The sequence below is a fragment of the Sapajus apella genome, unplaced genomic scaffold, assembly GCF_009761245.1.
Source record: "Sapajus apella isolate SASKATOON/1434 unplaced genomic scaffold, GSC_monkey_1.0 scaffold49, whole genome shotgun sequence".
In the NCBI taxonomy this organism is placed as follows: Eukaryota; Metazoa; Chordata; class Mammalia; order Primates; family Cebidae; genus Sapajus; species Sapajus apella.
In genome coordinates, this window is record NW_022436989.1 from 6,576,268 (window position 1) to 6,589,845 (window position 13,578).

The 13,578-nt window shown below is 36.8% G+C and overlaps 1 protein-coding gene across 3 annotated transcripts in view; it reads right to left on the reverse strand.

Annotated features, from left to right (window-relative positions):
- WDR64 (WD repeat domain 64) overlaps nt 1–13,578 on the reverse strand; it is a 160,511-nt gene that overhangs the window by 16,516 nt on the left and 130,417 nt on the right. For all 3 annotated transcript variants that reach the window (XM_032242228.1, XM_032242230.1, XM_032242229.1), the window contains exons 21-23: nt 12,242–12,347; nt 7,112–7,170; nt 3,650–3,759 (exon numbers count right to left, since the gene is read on the reverse strand). In XM_032242228.1, coding sequence (XP_032098119.1) covers nt 3,650–3,759; nt 7,112–7,170; nt 12,242–12,347 — 275 coding nt within the window. The remainder of the gene's footprint in view (nt 1–3,649; nt 3,760–7,111; nt 7,171–12,241; nt 12,348–13,578) is intronic.

Sequence of the window (13,578 nt, forward strand, 5' to 3'; positions counted from 1 at the left end):
CCTTACGTGATCCACCCACCTCAGCCTCCCAAAGTGCTGGGATTATAGGAGTGAGCTACCATGTCTGGCCAACATTTTTATCAGTTAGACTGTAGTCTGCAAACTTTTGGGAAATATTAATTTGAATCTGTACTATGACACCCCTTTGTCAAAGCCAGAAAACAAATGGGCAGTGTTATTTCGGGAAAATAAAACTGCATTTGTTTGCTAAGGATAATGGCCTCTAGCTCCATCCGCGTCCCTGCAAAAGAAGATATGACCTCGTTCTTTTCTCATGGCTGCTTAGTATTCCCTGTTGTATGTATACCACATTTCCTTTCTATTTTCTTTTGGGAAAATAACACTGCCCATTCAAGCTAATCAGAACGCTTGTTGACTAACAGTGTAATCATTGAATTAGGCCTTGGAATGGGCTGTATCTCAGCAGGCTACTTTTCAAATCAGCATTAACCAAACTTACGGGCAGAGAGATCTCATCATGATTTTACTATTATCAAATTCTCAAACTCCATCTACAATTACTACTATTGTGCAAATATGATGCTAATTTTTACAACTGAGTTCTGAAGTAGGATGGCAAAAGAAGTGATTCATTATCCAAGCGCATTGTTTTACTATCCATTCACTCCAGGAGGTCCCTCTAAATAGCCCATGTGGTTTAAAGTAATACAGAGTATTTTTAGGAGTATGTGCCCTAAGCCGTATGGGAACATAAAATAGTTTTTGGAAGATCTTTCTTTTATTTATTAATTTAAACCTCAGAGTGGCAAATGATGGAAATCATCATCATACGCCCTGCAGCATGACCCAAGAGGAGGAGGGTAAGCAAGCTAAACAAACTAAGATTAGGTTCTGCAAAATCTGAGCAGCCTCCCACCTCTAAGAGGTGGATGCTGAGAAGAAGGCAGAAACGGTGGTATCTGTTTGGGACTTCTCACACTTGACAGTGTCCTGGGGAATTAACATGAGCATCTCCTATCCCTTCCATATATTAATTCTCCAGCACTACAAAAATGTCATGGCCTTGCCAGAGCTTTTCCAGCCGTTTAATAGTAAAAGTTAGAACGGTGAGGGACTAACTCCAGAACAACTCTAAACTGATTCTGTTTCAGGCAGGCCTGAAGTGACTCTAGTCTCCTTGTTTCAGGGTTTCCTGCTGTGTGTGGAGATCTCCCAAATAACCAATCCTGCTTCTCAGCTTCATTTCCTGGGCCTCAGGTATCAATGCTTCACTACCTTGAGCCCCACTTTGCCTTCCTGAACTTTTGTCTTCAGACTGATCACCTGTCCTGTATCCCTGAGCGCAGCCTCAATTATGTTTGTTTCATATTTAAAAATCTAATCTTTTTGACAAACAAGATTGAGAATGTTGAAATTGCCTAACTGTTTAGAGAGGGGCAGTGAATATTAGCAAAGGGACATAGCTTAGTGGTGGAGAAGTTGTGCTCTGAGGTGGTTATTAATAGATCTAGGCACTTTCAACTGAGTATCTAGGGAGATTTTCACTGTAAGAAATCATAAAATTAATTTCTCCATGCCAAGGGTAACTGGTGTGAGCACTGCAATGGTGTGAATGTTTTTGTCCGCCTGCCAAATTCCTATGTTGTAACTTAACCCCCAAAGTGGTGGTATTGATATGAAACGGGAGGTGCTTAGGTCACAAGGGCTCAGCCTTCATGAATGGAATTAGCGTCCTTTAAAAAGAGGCCTGAGGGAGCTTGTTTGCATCTTTCTCCAAGTACAGACACAGCTAGAGGGCATCATTTACGAAGCAGAGAGCAAGCCCTCACCAGACCCTGAATCTGCCAGAGCCTTGATCTTGGACACCCCAGACTTCAGAATGGTGAGCAATAAATTGTTGTTTATAAATTACCCAGTGTAAGTTGTTTTGTTCCAGTTGCCTGAACAGACCAAGACAAGCAGGGAATACCTTACAACAACAGAGGAATGTGCACATGTGGTTGTGCCCTGTGTGTATGTGTGTGTTACAAACTCAAATTAACATTTTTGCTCATAGGCAGCAAAAATTAAGCTGGAGCAGAGACCAAGGGACTGAGTTGTTAAAAACATCTATAATAATGACATTTAAAGTTCTTATACTTTCCTGCAATTAAAACAGCAGATTTCCTTTCTGACAGAGGAAGTAACTCTAACCTTTTGCCTCCAAATAGGACCTTAATCCCAAAGATTCACCTTAAATTCACCATTCTAAAGCTCTTTATCCTTTTCACATCGTAAACATTTTCCTCTTCTAGAGCCCCACATCTTAATGAATGGTTCCAACATTCATCTAGTTGCGTAAGCCAGGTGTCATTCTTGACATTTATCACTTACCTCCACTTTCAGTTAAAGTTCGTATCTTCTTGATTTTACGTCCTAGATAGCTATCATCAAATCTAAACCACTTATTTCTAGCGTTGCGACCACTCCTCTAATCCAAGCCACTGTATTCACCCTGGACTTTAAACTGATCTCTTTGCTCCCACTTTTACTGCCCTGCAATCTATTTCCCACCCAATATCTTTCAAAAACATAAATCAGGTCATATTACTCCTGAGGGACTATGTTAACTTCTCTTCCTGGGTCCACAAGGGGCGTGGTTTCAAAGGCAAGAACTTCCCAGCCCCATGCCTCCATCCACGTCCCCATCTGGGAGCTAGAGTTCTTTGTCTAATTTCCTCCATGCAGGAATGGTAAGCAGCCCGGGTGAGCTTCCTTTATTTAGAAAGCCCACCAAAAGCCTTGGAAGGAGGGGCTCTCCTCCCTATCATTGGGTGAGTGAGAGCACAAGGACCTGGAAAAAACACATCCGATCGGGGAACAGTGAGTGTCTTTGGGATGCCCCTGCAACCTGCTCCCTTCCCCCAGTTACACTCCACCACATAAAATTCTGTGCAGTGGCTATTTCTTTCAGGGGAAAGATCCAAATTCTCATCAGTGCCTCCGAGACACTGCATGGCCTTGGTCTATCTAACTCTCTAGCCTCAGGCCCACACAGTTAGCTAGACTCTCTTGAATTTCAGTCCAGCAGTTTTTATGTAACATAAAATATTTCTTTTATGTAACATAAAATATTGAATTTAAGACATTTCAATATGTAGAAATTTGTTTCTGGAAATGCCACGACATTTCCTTTCTTTCTCTTTAGATATGTATGTGTCTTTAGCACTTTGTGTACTAAGCATTATGTAGGTAATTGAAAACAAGTGGGCTTTGCAAATTCCATTATAGTGTCAATGAAATAATTAGCTTAATTTTCTCAGCATCAGCTGCTCTTTTTTGTTACTTTTCTATGAATTCTAATTCTGAGCCCCACTCTGTGACTTTCTCTGGGTTTGGGTCTAACTCTCTGAGCTATCTATCTTGCTTAATTCTTTGAAATAATTCTACCAAAAAAAAACCTCCACTTTTAATGAAAGCATGTGTGATACCTTTTATCATAGATGAACATGGCATCTCATTTCCTTGGTCATGAAAGAGAACTCCAAATCAATGGCCATCTTCTCAAAGTCCTTTTGTGCCATCTATTTACTTATTTAAATCAGTTTACCAAGATTGCATTTGAACTATATACTTCAGCTTTAGCTTAAAATCCTTTACTCTCATGCTCACAATACTGAATTCACAGTACGATGCCATCTTGCCTTACCTTACTGAGCCATCGATGGAGGCAGTAAGTACCACTTGTTTTTCTTCTACATAGATTACTTTAATAATTTCCAGAGAATGAGCACGCCAGGAAAGCAGCTGCTTGAATTTCTAGATAGCAACAACAAGGCATAGTCCTTGGAATAAGTATATGCTAGTTAAAATGTAGTCTTGAACAAAATCATTTTTCACTGAGCCAAGTTTATGAGTGGACGGTGTAGACATCTGTGCTAGATGATTAAGTCCTTGCCCCAATTAGCTCTTCTCTTGCTTGTTGGGGTACAAGAAGTCCTGTTTTCAGAGACTTATTAATTTATACATCTCCCTGGGAGAGGAAGTATCTTATGTCTTTGGCAATTTATCATGTAACTGAGGATTAGCAATTCATTTAATTGATGTTAGCAGATGACTAGGGGAAAGAGATGCCTTAGGACTGAAAGTAAATATAATCAAGAATAGAAGAAAACAGCTGGAAGGTGAAAACTAAAGGGGAGATTGGCAAAAAGACTTTTCACATGTTTGAATCTTATCTAGAGATAGAACTGGCTGTTTTTTTCTTTTTGGGGGAGTGTGGGACGGGAGATATATGCTATGAGTAATTAATGAAAATAATAAAGCTCAGCTCATTCTCTTTCAAAAACATCACGAATCATCTGTCACAGGAGTAGAAAAGAAAAAAAAGAAAAGAAAAAAATATCATGAGGCTTGTTTATGTGTCTTCAGGATGTAGTTATCTTTAAGTGTAGGGCCCCTTGTGGGCCTCAGAAGACATTCCTAAACTATGTGAAGCAGCGCTGTTAACTGGAGAGCTTGCTCTGCAGTCATACACCTTGTGAGTATACTCCCTCTTTAACATTGATAAACCCAGACTAAACCTTACTTTGCCCTGGGCCATTTACCTAGAAGTGTAATGTGAAGACAATCCTGGCAGTTTAGAGCGCTCCTATGAGTCTTCTATTCATTTAGGCTTTAACAAAGGTTAGGCAAAATTCCTCCTAAATTTGTTGGCTTTCTGACTCAATTCCCTCTGGTTGTTCTTAGACATCCCAAGTAAGATCTGCACTCTCCTACTTCTTATTGTCTCAAAGCTATTCAAGAATATCTGGTCATCCAAGGCATCTTTCTCTGCCTTAGGATGTCATTCTCTACCATGAACTGTATCTATAGTTAGGTACACATTTTGCCTCATGACCCAGTGAATATGTACCTGAAATGTGTCTGAAACAAGTTTCATAAAATGATACTTGGGTCTAACTCTCTGAGCTACCTATCTTGCTTAATTCTTTGAAATAATTCTATTAAAAAACCTCAATTTCTTTGACATTTGTGATACCTTTTAACAGAGGTGAACATGGCATCTCATTTTCTTGGTCATGAAAGAGAACTCCAAACCTATGTGAAATATACATCAACATGATCTATTCTGTTCTATTGCATTGCATTCCCTTCTCTTCTATTTTTATAAAAATACTGGTTACGACTAATTTAATTGCTTTCATGACTCCTAATGGATTAAAACCTGCAATTAGAAACTAAGACTGTCTTTTCTGTATGTGTGCATATGTAATTATATGTGTGGTCTCTCTTTCTGTGGAGAGGTTTTGACTATCTTATCTTTTAGAATATCTGTATCCCATGGAGCTCCTTTTTATCAGTAATATGGGGAGAGAACAAGCTTAACTTTTTTCTAGACTGACATATTACGTATCCATTGCAGTTGTAATCTACAGCCTGACCTGGTTAAAGCATTGGTATTATGTTGATCTACATAATAATGAGGCATTTTATAGCCAGTTTCTATGGTTCTGTTGTATATTTATTAATAAGCAGCCATGTACAAATGGCATGATCCCATTGTCTGAGTACAGAAAGGTTGAAATGAGATTGAATATGAAGAATTTAAAATGTTTTAAAATTCTATTTAAAGAATCTATTTAAAATAGATTCTCTAATTTTAAATTTGTAAAAATGCTTTAAAATCATTTCTACTATGATTGTAACTCAATATTATTCTATATCTTTGTTTTGAAGATTTTCTATGAATTTTGAAAGATCTTGGTTGCTAGTTTATAGAAATTCTATTTGCAAGACTATAGGCTTTGAATGATATTTTATCTGTTAAAATTAATAATACATTATAGTCATCAATAGTAGAATAAGGCCAGGCGCGGTGGCTCACGCCTGTAATCCCAGCACTTTGGGAGGCTGAGGCGGGTGGATCACGAGGTCAAGAGATCGAGACCATCCTGGTCAACATAGTGAAACCCCGTCTCTACTAAAAATACAAAAAATCAGCTGGGCATGGTGGCGCATGCCTATAATCCCAGCTACTCAGGAGGCTGAGGCAGGAGAATTGCCTGAACCCAGGAGGCGGAGGTTGCAGTGAGCTGAGATCGCGCCATTGCACCCCTGCGTGGGGAAAAAGAGGGAAAATCCCTCTCAAAAAAAAAAAAAAAAAAAAATAGTAGAATAAAACAATTACATAACTTTTCACCTATGCATGAATTAAGCATATGGTTTGTTTTTTGTTCAGCTTATAGCAATTTATAGTTACTGATAAATGAAACTTCATGTTTCCCAAGTTGTTTGAACCTTATTGTTATTCCTTTGATAGCATAAGTGTTATATACGGAAAGAGTATTGGATTAGCAAACAGGAACCCTGCTCCTGGCCCTGATTTCATCACTAACTCACTATGTGCACCCAGGCAAGCTATTCTCTGATTTACTATGCAGGTGGAAATACTCAAACTAAAGTTGAATACCTAAACTTTATAAGAGTTAGAATAGATTCTCTGAAACAAAAAGAAAACTCCATTAATCAAATGAAACAATTTTTTAAACAATAACTATTCTGAGACAGTCTGCAAGGAATCAAATCCTAATCAACATAAACCCCTTGTTAACACTTGTGATCCAAAAATACGATGTATCTATTTAAGCCAATATTTAGCTTTTGATTTGATGTATTAAAAAAAAATAAGACTATGCTAAAATACCTGTTCCTTGGTATAATATTTTAAAAAATATAATAAAATGTGCATGAATTTTAGGGAGAATTTAGACTAGTTATAAGAATTTCTTAAATATTTCTGCACTAGGTTTGCAAGGAAGGCTATGGAATATCTTATAAAGATGTGTAAGATACAGAAACTGACTATATAATCTATGAACTCTTTCAAACTCTGGGTTGCTGTATAAATTCTCACAAATAGGTCAAAACATGAAGAAGACAAAGTGACCAGCGGCTGGCGTACTCACTCCTCTCCCTCACTCACTTCTTCCTCCCCTCTTTTCACCAGCAGATCATTTCTGTTTGTCATATAGCTCAAATTTCAATAGTATATGTGCCTTGACAATGGACAGTCTTCTATTTCTATCCTTTATGTAAGTGTCTGGTATTAAAAAACGCTCAATAAATATGTGCTGACTCATAAATTAAAGTGGAAAACTACAGTCCTTACCTTTTCATCATGAGGTGGATCCAGGAAAGAGCTAATATTGCAAAGGATAACATGTCCTTCTGTATAAAATTTAAACATTGGAATCTTTAATTAGATATGGTGTTATCTAAATCAATACTATCCGAAAGTTATTTTGATGTAGGCATTTATAATGCTGAATAAATCAGAATCTGAGAAAACAGAAATGAAAGCAGAACTCTCATATTCACATTTATGTATTTATTTAAGATGGAGTCTCACTCTGTAGCCCAGGATAGAGTGCAAAGGCACAATCTCGGCTCACTGCAACCTCTGCCTCCTGGGTTCAAGCAATTCTCCTGCATCAGTGGCCCAAGAAGCTGGGATTGCAGGTACCTGCCACCACACCCAGCTATTTTTTTTTTTTTTGTATGTTTAGTAGAGATGGGGTTTCACCATATTGGACAGGCTGGTCTTGAACTCCTGACCTCAGATGATCCACCTGCCTTGGCCACCTAAAGGGCTGGGATTACAGGCCTGGGCCTCCATGCCAAGCCCACATTTATTTTTATGTGTAGAAATTGTTTTGTTTCTGTCTTGATAAGTCCTAATGAAGTTGCTTTACCCACTTAGAGTTCTTTTAGAGATCAGGGTAATGGAAATGAATATACCACCAAACAGAGTCCAAACTCTTATAGAAATATTCAACCTACAATTCAAATGATAGTTACAAAAACTACATATCAAAGAGCAACAATGACTACACCTCAACATTTAAACTATTTAAACTGCAGGAAAACAAAGGTATAAAAAAGAGTCTTGAAAGATGCCAGATGGGGAGAAAAAAGAATACAAAGATAAGAATGACATCAAACTTCTTATCAGAAGCAATACAAGCAAGAAGAGTAAAATAAAATATTTAATATTTTGAGAGAAAAAACTGACCGGCCTAGAACTCTGTACTTGGCAAAATTAACCTTCAAAAGTGAAGAAATAATGACTTTCTCAGACAATGTCATTCATAGGCCTGCCTTTCAAGACATGTTAAAAGAAGTTCAGAAAGAAGAAAAATGAGGCCAGACATGGTGGCTCACGCCTGTAATCCCAGCACTTTGGGAGGCCAAGGTGGGCGGATCACAAGGTCTGGATATAGAGACCATCCTGGCTAACATGGTGAAACCCTGTCTCTACTAAAAATAGAAAAATTTAGCCAGGCATGGTGAAATGCGCCTGTAGTTCCAGCTACTCAGGAGGCTGAGGCTTGAACCCAGAAGGCGGAGGTTGCTGCTGTGAGCTGAGATTGCATCACTGCACTCCAGCCTGGGTGACAGAGCAAGACTCCGTCTCAAAAAAATAAAAATAAAAAGAAAAGAAAAGAAAAAGAAAAAAAGAAAGAAAGAAGAAAAATGATATAGGTCAAAAAAAAATAATAACTCAGATCTACCTAAAGAAAGTAAGAACATTAGGCAAGGAATAAGTGAAGATAAAATAAAAACTTTTATTTTTGTTAATCTTAATTGATCTACCAGATAATAGTTTGTAAAAAAATAATGATAGCAACAACATATTTGATAATTATAACTCATAAATACTTGAAATGAATAATAGTAATTATACAGGAGATAAAAGAGAGACATTAGGAATACTTTGGTACAAAGAGATACAAAGTGGCATAATGTGATTTGAAAACAGGCACAGGCTAATTGTGAATATATATTATAAACTCGAGGGCAACCGCTAAAAAACACTTAAAAGGAAGGGTAATAAATATGCTAAGAAAGGAGAGAAAATAGATTCACACCAAATACTCAATTAAAACCACAAAAGGCAGAAAAAGAGTGGAAGACAAAAACAGGAATAAAAAGCAAGGGCAACAAATTAAGAATAATAACAAATATGGTAGATACTAATTCAAGTATCAAGTCAATAATCAATTACTTTAGATGCCAACAATCTAAATACACCAGTTAAAACAAAGAGATTGTCCGAGTGAATTTAAAAACATGACCCCACCAAATGTTGCATATAAAAAAACCTACTTTAAATATAGATACATACAGATTAGAAGCAAAGGAATAGAAAAAGATATACCACACCAACACTAATCAAAAGAAAGCAAGTGTAGCTGTATTAATTTCAGACAGAGCAGACTTTAGAGTGATAAGACTTATCGGGGTTAAACAGAGGACGTTACCTAGTGATAAAAAGGTCAATTCTCCAAGATTTGACCATCCTTAATATGTATTCCCCTAATAACAGAGTCTCAAAATACTTACGGGACAACAAGTTAAAATAGATGGAACCATTATTATAGTTGGAGACTTCAACACCCTTCTATCAAGAATGGGTAGACCAAGCAGGCAGAAAGTCATTAAAGATAAAGTTGAAATCAACAGCACCATCAATAAACTGAATATAATTGACATCTGTAGATTACTTCATACAACAACAGCAGAACACACATTCTTCTGAAGATCATGTAGACATTCCCCAAGACAGACCATGTTCTGGTCCACAGAACACACCTGAACAAATGTAAAAGAACAGACATCATACAATGTATGTTTTCCCATCACAATGGAATTAAAGTAGAAACCAGTAACAGAAAGACAACTGGAAAATCCCAAAGTAATTGAAGATCATGTAGAATATTTTTAAATTCTTTGGGTCAAAGAATAAATCTCAAGGGAAATTTGAAAGTATTTTGAATTAAATAAAGGTGAGGCCAGGCATGGTGGCCCATGCCTGTAATTTCCGCACTTTGGGAGGCTGAGGTGGGTGGATCACCTGAAGTCAGGAGTTTGAAACCAGACTGGCCACCATGGTGAAACTCTGTCTCTACTAAAAATACAAAAATGAGTTGGCTGTGATGGCAGGTGCCTGTAATCCCAGCTACTCGGGAGGCTGAGGTGGGAGAATCACTTGAACCTGGGAGGTGGAGGTTGCAGTGAGTGGAGATAGTACCACTGCACTCCAGTCTGGGCGATATACGAGACTTTGTCTTAATTGAAAAAAAAAAACAGTGAAATTACAACTTATCAAAATTTGTGGTATGCAGTGATAGTATTGCTCACATGGAAATTCATATCATTCAATGCATATATTAGAAAGGAAGAAAGATCTAAAGTCAACAATCTAAGCTTCTACTTTAGGAAAATAGAAAAAGAAGACCTGTCTCTACAGAAAAAAAGGTGGCACAAACCTATAGTCTCAGCTACTCAGGAGGCTGAGGTGGAAGGATCACTTGTACCCAGGAGCTGGAGGTTACAGTGAGCTCTGAGTCATCACTGCACTCCAGCCTGGGCCACAGAATCAGACCTTGTCTCTTTCTCTCTCTATTTTTTTTTTTTTTTTAAAGGCAACAACTAATGATGTAATGATGCCTGAGGATGTGAGGATGTCTGATTTAATCTAGTGAATAGATAGCAGCCCTCAAAGAAGTTCTCTTAACATTTACTGAGGCATAGAAAAAAGCTCAACAGCAGAATCTAGGAGAGGTCCACTTCAGTTATAATGTAGATGAGGCAGACTGTATCCCAAACCCACTCTATTTTTCTGGATCACAAGCAAAAACCACAAATTTCAGGACGGGGATAGGCTGTGTGATAGTAAAGTATTCTATGCAGAGGCAAAGAGAGGTGCATACTGGAAATTCTACAGATAGTTTTAAATTTTAGTTCTCTATATTTATCATATAGTAGGCAAAGTTAATGCAAGAATAATCAGGGTATTTTTAGAAAGGAACAAAATTTGACCTGGTTTTCTCTACAAGTTTTCTGTAAAAATAATTAGTTTCTATATAAATTGTACAGATTGACAGATAAGTGAAAATCAAAAGTATAAGAATACCAGAATGTAAAAAGATTGGTAGTAAGCCCTTCCCCCTCAAAAGAAAACCTTTTAGGAAAAACAAGAATAACCTTAAATAAATGTAACTTTATTTATAATACTATATACAAATATAGACAATTATTTTCAATAAGGTCCAGAGGACTCAATTAACACTACAAAATGGTTTGTTTTAATTTTTTTTATAAAATAAATGTTGAGGCTCGGCACGGTGGCTCACACCTGTAATCCCAGCACTTTGGGAGGCTGAGGTGGACGATCACTTAAGGTCAGGAGTACAAGACCAGCCTGGCCAATATGGCCAAAAACTGTCTCCACTAAAAATACAAAAATTAGCTAGGTGTGGTGGTGCATGCCTGTAATCCCAGCTACTTGGGAGGCTGAGGCAGGAGAATCTCTTGAATCTAGGAGGTGGAGGTTACAGTGAGCTGGGATCGCAGCACTGCACTCTAGCCTGAGTGACAGAGCAAGACTCTGTCTCAAAGAAAAAAAAAATTAAAACAAATTTTGAAATGAGAAAAATGTTTTAAAAAAGAATATGAAAACTAAATTTGAAATTAAGCATTTAAGCAGTTCTAATCTGGATGCAAATCTCATAATTGCATTAGCAAAAGAACAGTAAGCAAAGGGGTAGATATGGAGAAAAGAGAAAGTGAAAGGGGGCTAAGCTTTCTGTTTTCACTGAAAATATACTGTTTCATTCTAATTCTAACCAATTAATTAATTGTTTAGAAAAACTTGAAGATAAACGCTAGTAAAATTAAAAAACTTTTTACACATGCATGTGCATTCACATACACACATAATCTTTCAAAGTATAGGAGAGACAAAAACAAGAAAATTTAGGATTAATTCAAATGACAGAAGAGAAGCATAAAGGAAGAATGAAAAAAAGAATTGTATTGGATGAAAGAAATAAGACCAACCATATTAATTACAACAAATATAAAAAATAAAGTCCCCTATTGAGAGAAAATCATTCATTTTCTCTCTAATTTATGGCACAACTTCCTTTAATAATTAAGATTAACGCAACATACACTTTCAATGTTAAAAATTAAAACTTTATATTCTTTCCAAAAAAGTAGGTACACAGATGGTAGTCACATACCCATTTTAAAGACAGAAGAAGGACAATGCCTTGCTGTAAGTGAAGAGCTAGGAATGAAACAGGTTCTCCTCACACTCTTTTATTCTGTTTATTCAGCAGGCTATTCAGAACACTTTCTCAGGCTTGAGCATACCTCTTAGTCTTTCTTTTGTCTCAATATATACCATGTATTTTTCCTAAAGCCATTTTGATATACAAGAGTAACGACTCACCCATGTTTCCAGCCAGTAGTATCCTGGCACATGAATCAGCATACAGTGATGTCAGAGAAATGGCAGAATGTTTTGTGAAAGGCAGCATATCTTTCAGTAGTCTTCCCTAAATAAAGTATAATGCAAATAAAACTTTTTTCTATACTAATACATCTTATAAAATCTTAATAATGAAATTGATTTTCTCCGTCAATAATACATCTCAAGAATCATCTTTTATTACTGAACCACGATTCCCCTCTTTGTAATGAAAATAATTCAAAACTATCCACAGGGGCTTATTTCCTCAAAATTAAGTATTCTAAAGGTATGGAGAAGTATTAATTAGAAGCATCTAGACTCTGAGTATTATAGACTGTCTCTATATTTGGGGTTGTTTTTGCATATCCCATGACCCTTTTCATGCAGTTCCTCAGACTTTCTTTCCAATTACATATTTTCTTTTTTTAAATTTAACTCGAACAGGCATTGACATATTTTCTTTTTAAACAAACATTCTTTTCAGAAGTGAGCTACACTTTTAAGTGTGTCAGTTGTTTTAAACAGGAATGTATGCCTTTTCAGAAACATTTATTTTTTAATATTGGTGCAAGATAAAGAATTGTAAGATAATTAAATTCAAACAGGTTGTTTTTCAGTGCCCACTATAAGCCAGCATTGGGAAGGACTTTCACACGTATTACCTTGTTTAGAGAATAAACATCAACATCTAAGCTTGTGCAGAGTTTGAATCTGCTACTCATTTTGTTAGACTGCTTGGACATCACCTCTTCCCTTCCTATTTCTTTTACTCTTTCATTTCCATGTTAGAAAAAAAAAGGTATTGTTCTAATACCGAGATCATCTCAAGGAAAGTTATTGTTAGGATACTTTGTATTTTCAAACCAGGGTTGCTTTTTTACACAAATAAGCTAGGATCTACTGGTAGACTTAGAATCATATCTGGCAGAAAGCCATGAGGTTCTGCGTTGTTGGATCCCATTATCTGCCACACGAACTGCTGTGTTTTCTGAGTTTCTCTGTAGGAAGGAGTCTTACCACAAGCGAGGCCACCTCCTCTGCTTTTCTGAGGATTTCATTTTCATCATCCTAAGGCTACTCAAGATCCTTCCTTTCATCGTCTTCTGTCCTCTTAATTCCACCCTAAATCGTTTTAAACCTTCTGGTAAATGAAAGTTTTATTTTTCTTTGCAAGATGTTGAAGGACACTCAATATGATGCAATACCTTCTTTCAACTGTTTGGTAAACTAGCAATTTACTGGATACTCAACACTTCAGTGTTCTTATACTCTTTCACTATAATACACAATTAATATCTTTTAATATTATTTAAATA